This window comes from Saccostrea echinata, unplaced genomic scaffold (genome assembly GCF_033153115.1).
Source record: "Saccostrea echinata isolate AGI-Se365-2 ecotype Australia unplaced genomic scaffold, CSIRO_AGI_Sech_v1 ptg000022l, whole genome shotgun sequence".
NCBI classification, from domain to species: Eukaryota; Metazoa; Mollusca; class Bivalvia; order Ostreida; family Ostreidae; genus Saccostrea; species Saccostrea echinata.
The window spans coordinates 13,029,005-13,049,294 of NW_026889771.1; the positions used below are offsets into that span (position 1 = coordinate 13,029,005).

At 34.4% G+C, this 20,290-nt stretch overlaps 3 protein-coding genes across 3 annotated transcripts in view; 1 reads left to right on the forward strand and 2 right to left on the reverse strand.

Annotated features, from left to right (window-relative positions):
• The window catches only part of LOC133190446 (charged multivesicular body protein 5-like), a 445,151-nt gene that overhangs the window by 53,885 nt on the left and 370,976 nt on the right, over window positions 1-20,290 (reverse strand). The window lies entirely within an intron of this gene.
• The window catches only part of LOC133190440 (ankyrin repeat and fibronectin type-III domain-containing protein 1-like), a 78,396-nt gene that overhangs the window by 8,813 nt on the left and 49,293 nt on the right, over window positions 1-20,290 (forward strand). The gene's annotated exons all lie outside the window — the stretch shown is intronic.
• Window positions 6,457-7,772, reverse strand: LOC133190599 (paraneoplastic antigen Ma3 homolog). The gene has a single exon (XM_061326292.1). The coding sequence runs from the start codon at window positions 7,770-7,772 to the stop codon at window positions 6,549-6,551; it is 1,224 nt and encodes a 407-aa protein (XP_061182276.1). The 3' UTR covers window positions 6,457-6,548.

Genomic DNA, 20,290 nt, shown 5'->3' on the forward strand with positions numbered 1-20,290 from the left:
GTAACATTTATTCAACATGCTACATCTCCGACAATATTATCTATAAAAGTCTCCGCATACATGCCAAAGTAGGAAAAATTTGAACATTGAGATTTCTTGTCCAGAGTACATTTTGTTTTATCCCATCATGAGTTTGTTATTTAATGTATAAATATATATGTAGTCCCTTGGATAATTAGGTGCAGTTTTCTTAACTAAGATTCTTAATGACAAGGTAAGGACAAAAATGGTCACACATATATTGAAAATTCTTTATTTTTTGCTTGGAAAAGTTAGCGGGAAAACAGTTTGCTGTTACGCAGGACTGTTAAGGCTTACTACGAAGAAATCAGCGTAATATAAATGTGCATAAATACATACCTTTTTAAACTGAATTTTTTTTGTAAAGCTATTATATTATCACATGACTTTAATTTTAATTGAAATAACATAGTATACCCTGCTCTGTACGGAATTTGGTTTGGTCACGTTATTTGACAGTCACGTGATAAATGCATATAATGTGTAATGTATGTAGGTCATAAACAAATTTCAATATCGCAAGGGCATACCCTCGTTAGAATTAAAAATTTCAGTAATAAATTGTATCTATATAACTTGTACTTTGTGGAAAGTGCTGCTGCTTTAAATAGAATTTGCATTTTATTAGTTTAAATTTCAAGTTATTTGGCTTTAGTCGAAATATGTGTTACCTTTACCATGTATTTTAATTATTTATTTAGAAATGCTCTCGATTTCAGGAAAGCAGCAGCACTTTTCAAGTTAAGGATTGTTTCCGTTATGCATATTCAAAAAATGGTCAAGATCTATTAAATGTATGCCCTTGCAAAAAGGTGATTTAATGAGGCACCTCAGCGTGAAACATGCACACCCTGTATACAAAAACACGGTAGAATTTATATAATACATTCTCTCGATAGTTTTTAAATAATGGCACTAAACAAAGGTTTCAGATTTGTATTAATGGTCTACCTCAGATTTGCGAATAATACTCTGTTTAATAATAAAATCCGTTTTTCACTGTGGAAAAATTACTTGATCCGCCTCTCACTGCACATAAAATGCGTCAAAGTTTACCATGATGACGTCATGTCGACAAGTGCATTGCGATCAGTGACTTGTTTATATCTTGCTGTGTGGGATTTAACTAGCGACAAAAATTAATGCAGTGGTAAGTTTTGATGTAGTTCATCACTCTTATGCAGTTTAAAACCGCAAATTATTTCATTTTCTGTTGTTGTGAAGAACTGCTATATTTGTGTGATGTCACAGTAGACATTTCCCGTGTAAATTAGGCCACGCCCCCTTTATGCAGCCTTAACAGAGCTGCGTACAGACCAGAACATTAACTATATAAATAATGTAAACCATGTCGGTAGATTCCAGGTTCTTCAGTAAGACATAAGTCAGTAGTAAGGTTTGACCAAGATTTTAATTATTGTAATATATATAAGAAAAACCTGAAATAAAGTCATAATAATTAATAAACATTTACAAATACTTGATGACTTTACTTTTAATTACAAAGATAATAAGAAATATGTATATAAAATAAATATATTTACCAAGCACCACTTGTTAATCAGCTCTAATACAATATAACGTCTATCCCCGTAAAGGGTGTAGCGCCGAGTGTGCATGGAAAACATTTAGTCGCGGGAAAGTTAGTAAAAAGTTATTAATAGAAATAGAACTGGTCAAACCGGAAATGGTCAAGTACGTCACACTAGTAAACATAAATACTCACACGTGGACATTCACACATGACAACACAAATGTAAACACACACAACAGAAATAATTATAAAATAAAACATTGAAACTGAAACATTTAATTACTTACACTGGTTACATATTCCCCCCTTTTATTAAATGGCTCCTGACATTCTCTGAAATTAAATATCAGGCAATGTTTTAATTCAAAGTGCTGAATCAATTCAGAATATATGTACAACAAATTAATTAATCCAGAAAACATGCTAAAAATATAATCAAACCAAGTAAAATAATCGAACATCATCTGAATCCATTAATGCATCACCAAAATACAACTCACTGACACTGAAGAACAAACCTGCCACAAACCTTTGACACATAAGACCTCAACATCATTGTCAACGAATCATATCAACTGAACCAACCGCAATCAACTGAATATGTTCAAGTCAATCTCAAGTTAAATATTAATTTCATCAAATGTCAATTGATGATGGGGGTTCAATAAAGTTACACTGTATAATTACAGTATCGATTGTTTATCTTTAAATAAACAACATGTATCGGTGAATGTCATGCATAGATTCATTTATTCAGAATAAATATTTACACAAATCATAAAAACAATGATAAAATACTATCTTCACTTAAGAAGTCTTTGAAATCACTTTCACTTATCACTTTACTCTGAGTGTCCATTTTAACTCGTCCATTCCCCATATCTATCTGGCTGCTTCTTTGTTCTCGTAGATCGTCTAATAGTTGGAGCTTGCTCTGACACATCTGCCTCGGAATTCTGACTTGCTTCATTGGTCCTCTGGCTCAACTCATCAACATCTGAATTCTGAAAGGATAAAGAATAATTACAATTATTAAATTCATTTTGACTTTGACTAATACCCGAGTAACTATAACCTTCATCAACTACTGGCAAAACCCCTTGTATAGATGATGGCAGTTCAGGTTTGTCTCCCTTTGATCTTGTCCTCAAGACTCTTCTCACTGTCCAATTTTCCCTGTCACTCTCAGATTCTGTTTCAGATGAATCGGATGAATCCGTTGTTACTGCTGGCATACAAGTGTCCAAGCCCTCTTTCTTTGCCTTTTTTCGGCTACCTTCCTGCTGTTTAGACTGTACTTCCTCTCCCTCTTGCAATCCAGAATAAGGGAGAAGCATATTCCTATGCAGCGTCCTTGTTCTGCCTGGTCTACCCTGGGCTTTAACCCTAAACACCGGAACATCTGGATTTGGCATTTCCTTCACTGTATAAACAGTTTCTTCCCATTTGTCAGCCAACTTGTTTTTACCCTTTAAACCAACATTCCTTACCAAAACTTTATCTCCCGGTTCTAACTTGGTCTCTCTTACCTTAGCATCATATCTCTCTTTGTTCTTTAATCCTGATTTCCTTGCCTCCTCAGATGCTATGGCATATGCTGACTTCATCCTCTGTTGAAGTTTCTCCACATATCCTTTTGGGTTGACATCTCCTTCATTTCCTGGGTTAAGTCCAAGGAAGGAATCTATAGGTAGTCTTGGACTCCAACCAAACATTAAGAAATGTGGGGAAAAACCTGTCGCATCACTCTTGGTAGCGTTATATGCCTGAACCAAAGGGGCAACATGTTGTTTCCAGTCTGTCTTCTGTTTGGGATCTAGGGTACCCAGCATCTTCAAAAGTGTTTGATTAAACCGCTCTGCCGAACCATTACCCATAGGATGGTATGGTGTCGTACGGGTTTTTCTGATTCCTAGCAGCTTACAAAGCTCCTTTATAACTTTTGACTCGAAATTCCTGCCTTGATCGCTGTGCAATTTCTCTGGAAAACCATAATGAAGGAAGAAATTCTCATATAGGGCTTTTGCTGTTACAGTAGCCTTTTGGTTACGGCATGGTATGGCCTGTGCAAAGCGCGTATAGTGGTCGGTAATAACCAATATATCCTCTGTCCCTCCTTTACTTTTCTCTAGACTCAAAAAGTCAATACACACCAATTCCATTGGATGTGTGGTCTCAATAGGGACTAACTCAGCAAAAGGCTTTGCTTGAGTTTTGCGTCTTATGCATCTAGGGCAATTTTCTATCTTCTCAGTTATCTCCCTTTCTAACCCTGGCCAAAAATACCTTTGCCTTGCTAACCACAGGGTTTTCTCTTTTCCAGGATGACCTGTATCTCTGTGAATTCCTTGAAAAGCTACTTCACGATACACCTCAGGGATCACCAGCTGACTTACCTCTTTGTCATCAATAATTGCTTTCCTGTAGAGAATTCCATCTTTCAGATAAAGTTTCCTCCATTCCCTAAAAAATCTCTGAACTGAATAATCCTCCTTTTTCATGTTCACTCTTTTTGGGTAAAATCCTTGTTTCTTCAACTCTATAACTCTTGCTAGATACTTGTCCTCCTCCTGTTCTTTTCTCCAGTTAATTTTGCTTAGATATTGGGATTCTATAGTCTCAAAACTAGCAGAATTTGGTGAAGAGTCATCTATAATAGTCTGGCAATAAGGAACACCACACAGTATAGACTGGCATATGGCCTTAATAGCCTCTGAGAAAAGCTCTGGCTTCCTTGACAACCCATCTGCATCAGCGTTTTGCTGACCAGGTCTGTATGCTATTGTAAAATCATAGCCTGCCAAAGCAGCAACCCACCTTTGGCTGGTAGCGTCAAGCTTGGCTTTAAAGATCACATATGTAAGGGGGTTATTGTCTGTGATCACTTGAAAAGTAGTACCATAGAGGTAATCATGAAATTTATCACTGACCGCCCATTTGAGTGCCAAGAACTCCAGTTTGTGAGCTGGATAGTTCCGCTCGCTTGGCCTCAAGCCTCTGCTGGCATAGGCTATCACTCTTTTCCTACCTTGCTGGACCTGGTAGAGAACAGCCCCTAATCCAAAACTGCTAGCATCTGTATGTAAGATGAATGGTAATTTGTAATTGGCAAATCCAAGTATAGGGGGTTCTAGAAGCTTGCTCTTTACCGTCTGGAATGCCTCTTCCTCTTTCTTCGTCCACTGCCACTTTACTGGTGTATTTCTATTCTTTTTCCTCTTCTGTTTCTTAGTTGTACCATGACCTTGAAGTAGGGTGTTAAGTGGAGCTACTATCTTGGCAAAATGTTGTATGAAACGCCGATAGTATCCCACAAATCCAAGGAATTGACGGAGTTGTTTGATGTTGGTCGGTGTTGGCCAATCACGAACAGCTGATAATTTTTCCGGATCAGTTTGAATTCCTTTTTCTGAAATAACATGGCCTAAATAAGTTACTGAAGTTTTGAATAATTCACATTTTGATGGTTTCAATTTTAATCCATGCTGAGCTAATTTTGTAAATACATTTTTAAGTCTAACACAATGTTCTTCAAAAGTTTTTGAAAATATGAGTACATCATCCAAAAAGATCAAACATTCTTTCAAATGCATATCTCCCATGCACTTCTCCATCAACCGTTGGAATGTTGCAGGAGCATTTGTTAATCCAAAACTCATTCTGTTACACTCATAAAAACCTAAATTACCTACCGAGAATGCTGTTTTGTACCGATCTTTTTCCTCAATTTCCACCTGCCAATAGCCCGATCGTAGGTCGAGTTTGCTGAAAAACTTGGCTCCATACAGGGTATCTATGACGTCATCAAACCGAGGAAGCATATAGCAATCCTTACGCGTCTTCAAGTTTAACATTCTCATGTCGAGACAAAACCGCAAAGATCCGTCTGATTTTCGACAAAGCACTACATTCGAAGAATAATTGCTATTGGATTCGCGAATAACTCCGGCATCTAACATTTCGCGCACGTGCTGACGGACTTCCTCATACATACCTGGAGGAATCCTGCGATATGGTTGTTTAAATGGTTTGGTGTCATCTAACTCAATAGAATGTTTGACTAAATCAGTTCTTCCGAGATCTAATGGTCCTTTCGAAAATACATGACTGTACTGTTTTAGCATATTTCTCACAGTATTGAACTGATCTTCATTAAGCATACTAGAGTCAACTTTAACTCCAAGTTCAATAGGGTCACACAGTTCAGATTTGGGATTTAATGCAGAAAAATTATCTACCACCTTAACTTCTTGGAGATTACAAAGTACAGTGCCATGCCTAACTGAGATGGGTTTGGCAGATATATTGCAAATTTTGACTTGCACTGTAGACTTTGTAGTAGGTGTAGAAAACTTAACTACCCTTGGACAAACTGTAAACCTATCAGTATTATCACAGTTTTCAGAAACCATTGTCATGTTGTTACTTGTTAAACCTTTAACACGACCCTTTATAACAGTAGATTCATTAGGTTGTACCATAATAGGTTTCTTACACACTGATTTGACATGGTAACACTTACTCTTCATACTCTTTAGTGCTACTTTCCATTCTTTTGGAATTGTTTTTATTTCATTGGAATCTTCACCCAACAAATCTCTACAAATTCTCAACACATTAGTTCCAATGATAACAGGACATGTTCTATTGAAATCAGTGTCTGGTACAATTAAAATAGGGACAAATAACTCTACATCCATAAATGGAATTTTTACAGTACACTCTATATACCCCTTGTATTTCAATAGAGAACCATCTGCAACAGACACTTCTAACCCTAAGTTAGATAAATCTTTCAACTCTGGTTGATTTTTCATAGAATAGTAACCTGATAATGACAATGTTGTTACCATTGATCCACTGTCAACAAGACCTGTAAAAGAATTGTCATGTATAAAAATAATAGTCTCATTTGACTCACCAATCATTTTGCATTTTAACTGCTGGCCTTCACTTGAAATCATGGTCCCCGGTCGGCCTTCATCAGAGACCTCTATTCGTTTGGGTTATAATTACCTGTTCTTTTTCCTTGATCCCGTCTCTGTCCTTGACCTCGACCAGCATTAATCCTTTTGTCATTTGAATTACCTCTGTAGTAATTAGAGTTGCCTCTCCAAACTCCACGGCCTCTGTAGTAACTGCCTCTACCTCTGTTTTCTGTAGGTCTACTTGCTACATTACCTGTTCTACCATCCAATTTTTCTAGTATCTGGTTGAACTTGTCATTTATCTTACCTTCCAATTTTGTCTCCATATTCCTCATCTTCTCCATTAACTTCTCCTCTAAGTCTTCAGATACTGACATACCATGTTGATGAACTGGCTTTTTCTCTGAAATGCTAGAACTTATCAAAATTTCTTTTTCTACCCTTCTTATTTCTAACAACAACTTGTCATAATTCTTGATGTCATCATATTTATGTCTTGTTTGAGACTTAAGCTTCTCTGAACTCAATGAAGTCCAAAACTTATGCCGTAATAAGTCATTCTTAGATGCACGATCAAGATAACCATTATCTATGGCATTCTGTAGCATTGTTTCAAGTCTACACCCAAATGCTGTTACACACTCACCTGGTAGTTGAAATGCATTGAAAAATTCTTGCATAATCATGCCATTGTTGGAAATTTCACCAAACAAAATGTCAAGTTTTTCTAAAATTTGCTTAACACCAGCCTTCTCACCTAGCGGAATTAACATTGTTTTTGCTGTACCCCTTAATGACCGTCTAATACTTTGTATCAGAATATTTGATTTTATATCAGGGTCACGCATTAGGCACTGCACTTCAAATCTCCACTCTTTGTATGAAACATCCCCCTTCTGAGGAGGGTCATCACCCGAGAATTGTGGGATTCTTGGGATGTTAGTATTAAACTCATACACCTGGTTGATGCTATTCCCATCCTTATCATAAAAGGTATTTTGTAGTTTACTACCACTACTACTAGTATCACCAAAATTACAAGCTAACTTTGCAAAGGGATTGTGCTTTTGTCCAAGATGTAAAGGAACATTGTGATCAGGTATAGATACCTTTGGTTTTGCACTTTGTAAATGTTCAGCAGGTACAGATACCTCTGTTTTAACAGGGTTACCATCTTTTGTGGTTTTGGGGGTACTGGTTGCAGGTTGTGCAACACCAGCAAAATCAAGTTTGTTTTCCTCTGATGAGGATACATCTGCAGTAACCTTTTGTTTTTCTTTGTCAGCCATTTCTATGAACAATTAATTACACTTCACAACTTCACACCAAATATTTACGCCAACTGTACAGTTCAAACCAATATAAAATAACTATTCACAACAACAAACCAAAAAACTGTTCAACTGATCACCTCAACAGATCATTACAACTTTGTACATACAACCACAGCAACTGCTATCTGATGTAGTAACTCTTAATTAACTTTTGAGTAAGTTACCTGGTGATATGTTTACTGGTGAAATTGAATACTTTAAAGATGGTTTAATTCAACTTATGATACCCAGTTTTAAACAATTCATCATAAAATTCCTAAAATTCAAAACCACAAACACACAACATACAGACATACACACAATAACTCTCTGCTCCGTAGGTCTGTCTACTGTTCAATGGACTGAAAGAAATATTAGTTTGATTAGTGAAATAACTGCATGCTGGTTAGAAAGTGAACTCGGCTTGCTGCTACCTAAATTTACAAACACCTAATTTACAGCTACCTAGAAATAAATAAAACTATAAATAATGAACTTACAATGAAAATATAAATATAGATACAAAAATATAATTTGCAAAACAAACAATTATCAACCTGAAAAAGAAAAAAATATACACTAATACAGCAAAACTTTAGAAACTGTCTTGTGCACTATAAATAGAAACAAAAATAGACCTTGGGAATTCCCTTTTTACACCTCAGTAGTAAGTACAGACATTGAGACAACACATTAGACGAAGACAGTAACTTGCACACACAAATATGACAAACAAGTACACAGAATAACACATGGAAATGACCATTTGTATGCACAATTAGTTACAGTACCTTTGCTCCGCAGACCAGTTTACGAATCACGCTGAATAGAATTGGAAGACTCCATTTTGGTCGGTCATTGGTTCGCTGCGCGCATAACTGTGACGTCACGGTTCCGGAAGTATCGGATTCGCCTCTCGGGATCCGCCTGTGAATTTTTTTACACTGTTATGAACACACTTTTCAATACCGGCCAGTTTCAAACAAAACACATTAATGATTTACAGTACACTCAAAGCTGATTTAGATCCATGAATTCACACATAAGATGTATAGAATAGGCCTATAATTCGCTGGATATGGAAATGAAAAGGTCAGCGACTTCTCTATGTCCGCCCTCTCTCCAATCCGCTCCCCGGGTTCTTTTCCTAATTATTCCAATGGATCAGTCTTGGATGCCTGGTTTTCCAATTAACGTGGGCGCCATTTGTAAACCATGTCGGTAGATTCCAGGTTCTTCAGTAAGACATAAGTCAGTAGTAAGGTTTGACCAAGATTTTAATTATTGTAATATATATAAGAAAAACCTGAAATAAAGTCATAATAATTAATAAACATTTACAAATACTTGATGACTTTACTTTTAATTACAAAGATAATAAGAAATATGTATATAAAATAAATATATTTACCAAGCACCACTTGTTAATCAGCTCTAATACAATATAACGTCTATCCCCGTAAAGGGTGTAGCGCCGAGTGTGCATGGAAAACATTTAGTCGCGGGAAAGTTAGTAAAAAGTTATTAATAGAAATAGAACTGGTCAAACCGGAAATGGTCAAGTACGTCACACTAGTAAACATAAATACTCACACGTGGACATTCACACATGACAACACAAATGTAAACACACACAACAGAAATAATTATAAAATAAAACATTGAAACTGAAACATTTAATTACTTACACTGGTTACAATAATAATTCTTATCTCTTGGATTTAGTATTAATAAGGCTGGGGGCTGGGATAAGTTGGTCATAAATTGAAAATCTACTAATCTTTTAAAAAAATTTACTCGGGATATCTAGCAGGCATACTGTTTGCAGATTACAAAGAGTAGTAACCAAAATTTTGAAACTCGTGTACCCTGGGTTGGGAGTTGAGGGCCCAAGTGCCAAGTAGCTCATTAATTAAAAATTCATTATATCCTTAAAAACTGTGATAATGAACACTTCTCTCAAGGGTTAGAAGGACCTTGAGCTGAAAAGAATTATTTCATTCAATTTTTTTCATACTTGATTTGTATATTACTAATTTAGTATGTCCCACATATTCTAAAGTACCTTATTTTAGAGGTATTGATTGACAAATACTATGCCCTACGATATCTAAGTGGAGTTTTGATTCTCCATGTTTGTGGGCCCATTATTCTGTCCATAATGGGAATTTTTAAGCATAGATAAAACATATGTAAGTAGACATGTATCTTTTAAAATATGTCAGAATATGAATAGGGTTTAAATTTTGAAAAAGTAAGTTTCTTTTATCACTGATCTGGATAGGGAAAATTGCATACTTTTTAAGACAACTTAACAGAAAACTTGATATGAAAAAAAATCTATCATTCAATATTTGAAAATTTACATTGAATTTTAAGGGATAAACTGTAAAAATATCAAAGTGTGAAGCTTACCTCAATTATTGCTCAGGACATTGTTATTTAATAACAAGACAAGACATAAGCATGATAAAAACATGTCATGTTTACATTTTTCGAGTACGAGAAAACCAACTATGTCGTCACATGTAAGCTAAATAAGATATACCTACATAAGATTTTTGTCATCAACCACGCAAAAATAATTTTGGTGTTCCCTGTTTCACAAAATACCTCACCATGTGCTGATTATGACCTGTTTTTACTTAATACTGCCCCTGTATTCACCAAGTATGATCTTGCTGTACTGACAGATCGTGTATGACATCACTGACTTGCTGGACGTGCAGTGTAGGGAAACAGAGGAGTGGATCAATCTATTTCATAGTTTGTTAATGTTACAAGACTGTTAAAACTTTTAAATATTATTATATAAGATGGTGAAGTAAAACAAATTGTCAAAAAATTATACAGGTACTAATGGTTTAAATCATGTTTTGCACTATGACATACAGTCAAACCTCGTTATCTGGAACTCAATTGGACCGAGAAAAAAACTTCGAGATATCCGAGAGTTCGAGATATTGAGGGTAATATACTTAAAGAAAAACTGCTTGGGACTTCCAAATCACTTCGACATATCCATGGTATTCGAGATATCCATGTTCAAGATACCGAAGTTCAACTGTATTATATTAAATTGAGTCATGTGACCATATGCCCCTCATCCCCTTAAGCTTCTAGGAGACAAACTTCATGCAATGTGATAATGAACCAAATTGTAAGATTTGTGTCACATGGGTTCAGAGTTCTTTACCCAGGTGGGTCATAGCTTGAGAATCTTAGATACTCAGGTGACTCTTAAGGCCTGTGGCAGGGCTCGAAATAATTGATGGCCCACTGGTCTGGGGCCAGTGAATTTTCAATCTGGGCTACTACATTGCAGAAGGCATGTGCCCTTTGGGTCAGCATTTTTTTATGCAAAATAAAATTCTTTCACAATCGGGCTAGTTAACTTGACAGGGTTGTGTGTCCCAACTTCTGCTGTTTCTTGTTTTCTTAAATTTTACTTCTAAGTATCACAATAAAAAAAATATTACTATCATTATTATAGTTTTGGGCCAGTCTTTTTTAAATCTACTGGCCCAGTGGGACAGTGAAAGTACTAAGCTGACCAGTAAAAATTTAAGGCGATAGCCTGAGTGACCAGTAAACAAAAATAATTATTTCTAGCCCTGCTATGGGCCTCTTAGGTAAAAGGATAATGAAGAATAAGAAAGAATCTTTCACAACCTTGGACAAGTCTTGATTACAAATATTTCCATTAGGATCAATGTAAAGTGGGAGTGCATAATTTGCTTTAGTGTGTGATTGCAGCTGCAGGTTAAGAACACACAAGAGAAATCACACATTTATAAAAGACAGATTTCTTTATGTTTGTTTTAGAACAGAGAAAGTTTTTTTTATTAATGAGGCTTACAAGGAAAACTGGAATAACAAAGAACCAAGGCAAGCTATCGGGACAATTACTTCTGACTACTACAGAGAGGAGGGTGTAGATATTGTTCCATTAAGATGCAGGAATAGAACTTTATTCCAATTTGCATCCACTTTCCTTGAATTTACTGTGATCAAATGTAATTTGTAAAGCTAACTTGAAACATGTTCCACCAGGAAAGACCGCTGAGGGGAATTTTAGGCCATTAATGAAGGGAAAAAAAATCTGTAGTCAAATTATGAACTGCATGCACTTTTAAGGTCTTGAACATCAGAGTTATACCTAATTAACATGGTTTACGGCAAAAAATCACCTGTAATATTATCGTATTACTTTAATGCGAGCGTTATGTAATTGGAATCGCTCAATATCCTGGAGCCACCAACCAATCATCTGATCCAATCAAGAATCTTCCTCTTTCTAGAAGGCCATTGTTTCTAACATGAATGAATCTTTCTACAAGAGTTCATGTAAAGTTTACTCAAAGGTTGCCATTTGCAGTACAATTGATCCAAAAAAGAGACTTCCAATTTTATATGAAAATTTGATTTTTCAAGTTAAGTTGTTTGAGAGTGAATAAACATAGCTTGAGGTGAATATGAAGCAATGTGTTACACTTGCTGCAATTCAATGCAAGTGAGTTTGTTTCTAGTGTTGTACTCATAATCAGAGAACGTCGATTGTCGACGAAAAAATGCTACTGATTCCGATGATCGATTATTATTTTTCATAATCAATCATCGGAAACGTAATTCTTAGAAAATGCGTTCCGGAATTATCCATTCCCGGTTTAAAATTTATTTCTTTGTAATGAAAGAAAATGGCATCTGTACCTGATACAACAACTAATTTCTATACTAGTTGGAACCTCCAGGTTATTTTAATGTTAACAATCCCTGGTTAATGGTTCATATGGACATGCATCACACCTTTCACCATACTTATGTGTTACAAAGCCAACTAGCACAAAGCAGAGGTGATAAAGAACCAAAAGGTGCATACATAGAAAGTGTAAAAGAAGCAAAACAACAAAGAAAACAATATATTATATATTTTATATATTCATGTTAAAGAAATAATATGAAATACTTGTAATAGTCTGACTTTTATGTACAAAACTATGACATCCGATTATAATTGGTAAAATCGCATCAGAGGCAGTAACCAATTCCAACCGATGATCGATATGAAAATTAATCGATGTCCCATCACTAGTTTCTTCCATCCTGCTATGTTGGAAAAAATTTGGATTATAATGGGAACATGAATTTTGACCAAAAAAAAATTGGATGTGATTCTTTTTATCATTGTAAAATTATGAAGGAGTGTGGTATATAAAGGACCTAGAATTGAGTGATTAAAAATTGCAGTGATTAATTGATATGGCTATAATTACTTATGTAGAGGATGCAGTAGCACAGATATTGTATACTTTAAATGTAAATTTTCACTACATGTACACAGGTAAACTATTGAGGTCATTCGATCAAAGATCAAGGTCAAAATTGTTAATTTTACCATGAATACTTTTTTTGCCACAAATAAACCTGAGCATTCTTTAGGATGAAGAATTTCACATTCACTACACAAGAAGAATAGAAAAAGAAGTTTGTTTTGCTCATGCTCAGGTATAGGGGGGTTTGAAGTGCCAATGTTTGGGGAATGAGAGTAAGAAGTCCAAGACTCCAAGCTCAGCGTTGTTGCTTTGTACTATTCTACTTTTTTTATATGTATCAAATAATTTGTAAAGAATTCTGTTCATTCAGATATGGGAAATTTCATTTTCATTGTAGATCAAATATGTTCAATGATTTAGTTTTCACATAGTGACTTTGCAAAGCAATAAATCCTATTGTTACACATAGTTCGGTTGATATTTTACATATTCTTATTTATGATGTGAATTTGCATTAGGCAACCCATTGTATAGGAAGTCCTTTGAATTCTCCACATTTCAAAATGCCTTGTCTGAATCCCTATTGAATAAGAGACCAGGGCTTTGGACTTGACGGACTTTGAACCCCTAAAAAAGGCAAAGGTTTAAAGGTCATGATTACTGATATGTCTTCATTCCTGTACCTCTTTTAGTTTTGCTGTAACCTTATCAAACTATAATGGGATACTTGCAACACAAACCACCGAACCATACCCACATCTTCTACAATTAAACAATTCTGGAGAAAAAAAAAAATATTTGAAGAATTTTATAATAGGTTTTAATTTTTAAGGTATTTGATTTTCAATTATTTTGCTTTTATCTTGAAAATGGAATTTTGAAATTGATTCTTTAAAAAAAATTTTAAAATGGAAAAAAGAACATGAAAGGGTTGTGCATAACATGTTCTTTCTTTATATATATATATTTTTTTTCATATTATGAATCACTATGAGTTAAGGTAGGTCTACCAGAAAACAAAAGCAGTTAAGAATAATTTTCTCAATTATTTAAACACAGAATGTTGTAATTTTAACATCGGAAAGAAATGTAAAGTGCAGCAACAAGGGTGTTTATTTTTTTGGCATTGAGTTGACAATGCAGTGAGGTAATTGCATTCTTGTGTTCTTTAGACTGTGTTTATTTTAGAATTGTTATAGAAGACAGCACCCCTCACAGCTGGCTGATGGTACAGGGGCTCAGGTTCGGAGGATGGCTCATGGTCTTCGTCAGGGTGCCTGCACTCTGTCTGAAGAAATCCAGCAAAACATGCAAGTTGCATTTAAGTGCTTCATATCCCAATCGTAAATGACAGCTCCGATTAAAATTTATGTCCCCAAGGAAGGTGGAAAGCCCGCCAGAAGTCAGCTGGGAGGGGTGATATGGGTTCATCACGTCTTGTATGATATTGTTTACCAAAATAGCACTAATGTTTTTCTTAATTTGTTTAATCTGAACATTTTTGCAGTCATTTTTCCCCACTTATTTCTGCCTGAATGTTCACCACAAACTTGTTGCAATAGTTTTTGTGCGCTAAACTGCATTGTTGAAGTCTGAGGGAGCTCTGTGATGAAAAGATTACTTATGTGTGTGGTATATCTGTTTCTGAATGCAATTTAATTGACTAATCTGTATTCTGCAGCACCCAATATTTACATTTAAAATTCTTCTTTTCATACTATATGGGAAGGACACAATTTTGCATTTCTCATTGAATCTGCATTGCAGTAACTGACCATAATTTTGAACTTATAGTTGTGTACAAACACAATGAATTATAATACTGTATAAAGTAAGATTAGCTTTGTTCTATAGTGTTTTTATTCCAACTGTTTTAGACTGCAACAGATGCTTTTATTGAAATGAACACAAATAGAAGTATCTCTGCTTTTACTATTTTGGATACAAACATATGAGCAATACTTAATTTCAACTCTAAATTTGTATGTATTGTATAATTAATGTATTAAACAAATGAATTAGAATGAGAAATGTGTTAATGTCTCATATTATAGGTCTATTTCTGATGTTCTGCAAAATTGCATTTTTTCTGATGGTACTTATAATGTACATTAACAGACAAAACTGAATTGTATCCTGCAAGTAATGGGTTTAAAATGACTCTGAATTCTCATGAGTTCTTGTATTTGAATACCAGTAATACATTTTTGTTTAATGGACAGACTCACCAAAGTGCTTTAAATGTATTGTATAGAGTTCTAGTGATTCCCTGGATGTTTTTACTTTGAATTCAAATCCTTAGGGATAGCATCTGTTTATATATAGGTTTGCAAGAGATGGACAATTGCATGACAGAAAGTTCTTAACATAAGAAATTGAAATAATGCACAGATACACATCAGACATTACCTATACAGAATTCTGGACCAACTGGAACTTTGGGAAGCACTGGTTTCTCTTTACGAAGTTGGTTTGATCTCCGGAACATTCATATCAAAACATAAACTAATTAATATGCCCTATGCCCTTTAATTTAATTGTACACATATCTGTGATAATGTAAGTATTGCCTGATGTAATCAACATTTTTAAAGGTTTTACAGATATTTTTTTCCCAATTGCTTACTGTACATTTTGCAGATACACCAATATTACCATTTTAGAAATGAGACCATATGTCATAGATATTTAATTTCACTAGACAGGTTTTTTTATGGTGTCTGCTGAAAGTTAACGAGGCCGAGTCTATAGTTCGAGTGCGCATAACTTTGCGCAGTTTTTAGTTTCATGCATTCGTAGGTGCAACATAACACTTATCCTAAGTATTGTAATTTTGATACAAAATTAACATTATATTACATTATCTGTAACGTTTATGGATCTTAAAATGTGATTTTTATACAATGATTAGGAATAAATGCTGAAATGGCTTTCACGACGTCATTGTTTTCCGGTTCTCTAAACAATGCATGACGCTGAAGAATGACATGTGACTCGCTCGAGTTTACAAGACGTCCATGGACATTTTATTAAAAACTGTTGACAGAACATCAAAAGAAACATACCAGCAATTTAAACATTGTTATTTTTTACCAGAATAATTTATCTGCACCGTTATATACAAAATGTATGCCGCAATATGGCAAATTAAAGGTATTGGGCATTGGAAAAAATAAACTTTTCAATAATTCCTAGACCAAACCAGATGGTCAACTTTTTTTGAAAGTTCATGATTTGGTGACATTTTACAATAACTTTCATGTTCATGTATTTGACTGAAAAGGAAATCCCTAGGGCAGAAATACAAAAAACATGGGAAAAATCTGATAATTTGACGCTTTTCCAACAAAAGTCCCCTAGGGTTCGATAGTAAAATTTGACAACTTTTGAGATTGCCCCCTGAGAAATTGGGATGGTAAACATTTGATTTTTTTTTATCTTGAAATAATTAATATAATAGTAAAAATTCATTCAAGAAAATTTATCAAAATATCTAGGGTGGAAATAATTAAACTCGGCTTCCTAAGGTGGAAATGGTTAACCCAGAGTAATTGGTTGAATGTCAAACTCTCAGTTTCTAAGAAGTAACAAATTACCTGTATTTCTTTATTTTGTATGATAAAATTAGAGAGAGAAAAAAAAACACAGAGATTCATATAACGTACAATAAAAAATAATCAAGAATCAGGTGTCATTCTCATCTGCAGTATATAGCTCTAATTATAAAAACAAACCAAAGTATTTTTGATGTACTAAATGTGTAATTAAATTGTTTGTCAGCCAGTGTTTTTTAATATTTTTCAGTATTTTGAAGAAATCATGACATGACTGTATCAAGGTACCATGCTTCAAATATTAATTTCCTCAGTCATTACCTTTGGTTTTAAGAAAGCTTGTGCCCTTTGGACCTCTGCATGTTCATGGTTTTTAAAGATAGGAACATTAGTACCTTTAATATTATTATGGTCTTCTGAACCTCCTTTGGATCATGTTTATTGTTTTCTTTCATATAATATATCTCAGCAATGAGTTGTCCACTTTCAAAGATTTCTTTAGGGATGATACACCTTATATGAAATATCTCCAGACTTTTAGACAGATAAAAAATGACTTCCAGTTGCAATTTTTATTTGATGTTTATTTTTTCAGCCTATTATTTTGGGCATGCATTCCCTCAAAAAGAAAGTCCTCTCTTTTTCAGGGGATGATAGATCATCTCATTGACTGTGTATCACACCTTCTGGTATTGTCTCTTCACTGGAAGTGATTTAATATAGAAATCATAATTTTTAAAAAAAATTTGAACCTTTATGAAGAGAGGCATTTAGTACTAGTTACCTAAACTGATGATTCTTTCCATCATAGAATTTTTTTTTGTGAAATCAGATTATTTTTGCTGAAATCATCAGAGAAGATATAAAAAAGCTTTGTGAATGTGATTTAAGTATTATTCTTGCTGTTGATTCTTTCAATGTCAATCAAAAGTGACAAATGACTCATCAGATTCCAACAGGAAGTGGTCGAAAAATGAAGTGTTTTTATGTTTTTTGACATTGTGACTTTGAACTTAAAGTTTGACCTACTTTTCAAAAATTTAAAAGTGACGATTTATGACCTTGACCTAGAAGTTTGACCTACTTACCTTAAATTTATTAACTTTGGCTGTAACAGACAGGGCGATCATATTTTTTTCCACATGAGCATTACTTGTGACCTTTCGGATTGTATTATGATATTTGACCTCATGGCTTTGATCTTGGAGTTTGATGAAGTTTTAAGAAACTTTAATCTTGACCGTAACTTTTATTAAATAATTCAAAAATTAAAATCTTTTATTGTATGAGAGACAGACAAGAAGAACACACAGACAAGACATGTACATAAAATATGCCATAGATAATTGCATCCAAACCATTAGGATTCCAAAAGCAGGGATCACAAATTCTTTGAATTTGCACATTTTATCACATTCAAATGAAATATATCACATATGCACATTTTTGGACAAAAGTACTGCTTTTAAGAATGTTTTACAAGGGTTATGGAGACGGAGTTTCTTGGGACTTTTTAATGAATTTATCTTAATAATGTTACATTTAATTAACTAGTTACATGTATTCAGTTTAAAGACAGTTAACTATAATAAATTTCCATCTTTAGTTTAAGCAAAATGGAGTTTTTACTTAAGTGTATACTTCAGTCTTAAAAAAACGGTGTCAGACAGATTTGCGAGTTTTGCCTGTGTATCTTTTTTAACAGAGTAGCCAGGGTATTGGTAATTACTGTGTAACTCAATATATCTAGTCATTCCATCTTTCAGTCTGACACCTGTGACTTCAGGAACTCCTATAGTGTAAACCTTCGTGGGCAAAAATATTCTTCATTGTGATAGTAAGGATTGCAAGAAATGGCATTCCCAGGGACATAAACTACATTTCGTTGAAGTCATTAAATTTGCTAAGTTTAGCACATTGTGAGAAAAGTAGATATAACTATACTTGTTTGTCATTTGTTTGGTAACCATCTGTGATGTTAATTGTCTCAGAATAGTAATTATGTTAATATGCTGTCATTAACTTATGATAGTTGAATGTATTTTTGGAGCCTGAATCTTTGCAAAAGTTGCATTTTTGCATTACTTAGAATCGATATTGTATTATGAAAATGTTTCGTATTGCAAACTTTATATGTTAATATCTGAAAAAATGTGTAGTATTTCTGAAAATCTGATTTTTATTTACTGGTAATATCTTTTCCGTCAGCCAGGTTGTAGTGCTGCCCCCACTGAGAGGTGGAGGAGGATTTTGAGCAGGATGCTTTTAAAGAATTTAATTCATTCTAGTAATCAGCACTATTTTGAGTGATAGTCAATTTAAAACTGGATTAAAACTTAAATATTTTCAACATGATAATTTCCATATCACTTACTGCAGAGTAGGTACTTATAGAGGTTAGCCCAATGTGACACATATAATGCTGGTGTGACATGGCTCCAGATACATAGTTGCATATTTCTGGATGCTGAGTTGCAATCTTTTTCTGCCACACTGAGAGCCTTTTTCTGCCATACTTAAGAGCCTTTTTCTGCTACACTTTAGAGCCTTTTTCTGCCACACTTTAGAGCCTTTTTCTGCCACACTTTAGAGTCTTTTTCTGCCACACTTTAGAGTCTTTTTCTGCCACACTTTAGAGCCTTTTTTGCCACACTTTAGAGTCTTTTTCTGCCACACTTTAGAGCCTTTTTCTGCCACACTTTAGAGCCTTTATCTGCCACACTTTAGAGCCTTTTTCTGCCACACTTTAGAGCCTTTATCTGCCACACTTTAGAGACTTTTTCTGCCACACTTCAGAGCCTTTTTCTGCCACACTTTAGAGCCTTTTTTGCCACACTTTAGAGCCTCAACCTGTATCTTATTTTGAATTTTAGATGAAATATGAAGATAACAAACAGTATTCAATCTCGAAAGTCCAATGAAATGATACAAATTTAAAGCAGAGCTAACACGGACCTCAAAATTTAGAGGTGGGATCAGGTGCCATGGAGGAGTGAGCATCCCCTGCCGACCGGTCACACCCACCCTGTGCTCCTTGTCATGATCGGGGGAAAAAAACCCAGGAAAAATCCGTAAAAGTTCAGTGTATAATTAATGGCCTAACAATTATTATGAAAAACATCAGTCTGTCAGCATTTGACTTAATGATAGGTTGTATGTGCTGACAAAGTCATTGTATCGACCTTAGATAATGATCTCTAATATTTTTAATCATTCATAAAATGACCTTTTACGGCACATGAATTCAATTGGTAATAAAATTGATAAATTTTCACAATCTCCATAAAAAAGGCAATTGACTGGAATTGGAAAAAATAACACGAGCATATGATAGGAAATATTTAATACACTCACTTTATCCTGTTAATGGATATTCTCTCCAATATGATATAATTGTCCTTGTGTTGTGATTTTCAAAGATGAGAAAAACTCCGACATTCCATATAACATGTAATTTGAAAAAATTAGTTAAATAACAAATTACTATAGTTCAGTGTATGACTTTGTTTTTGCCTTTTCTATCCCAATGAAAAGCTATGAATTATTCCCCAGCCAGGATCAGTGATAATGATCACCATTTCAACTGGAGGGAAGAGCAATGTATTTTCATCCCAATTACTATGATTTTAGATTTCTCTCACTTGATGCAGAAAAGTGCAAATCCCTG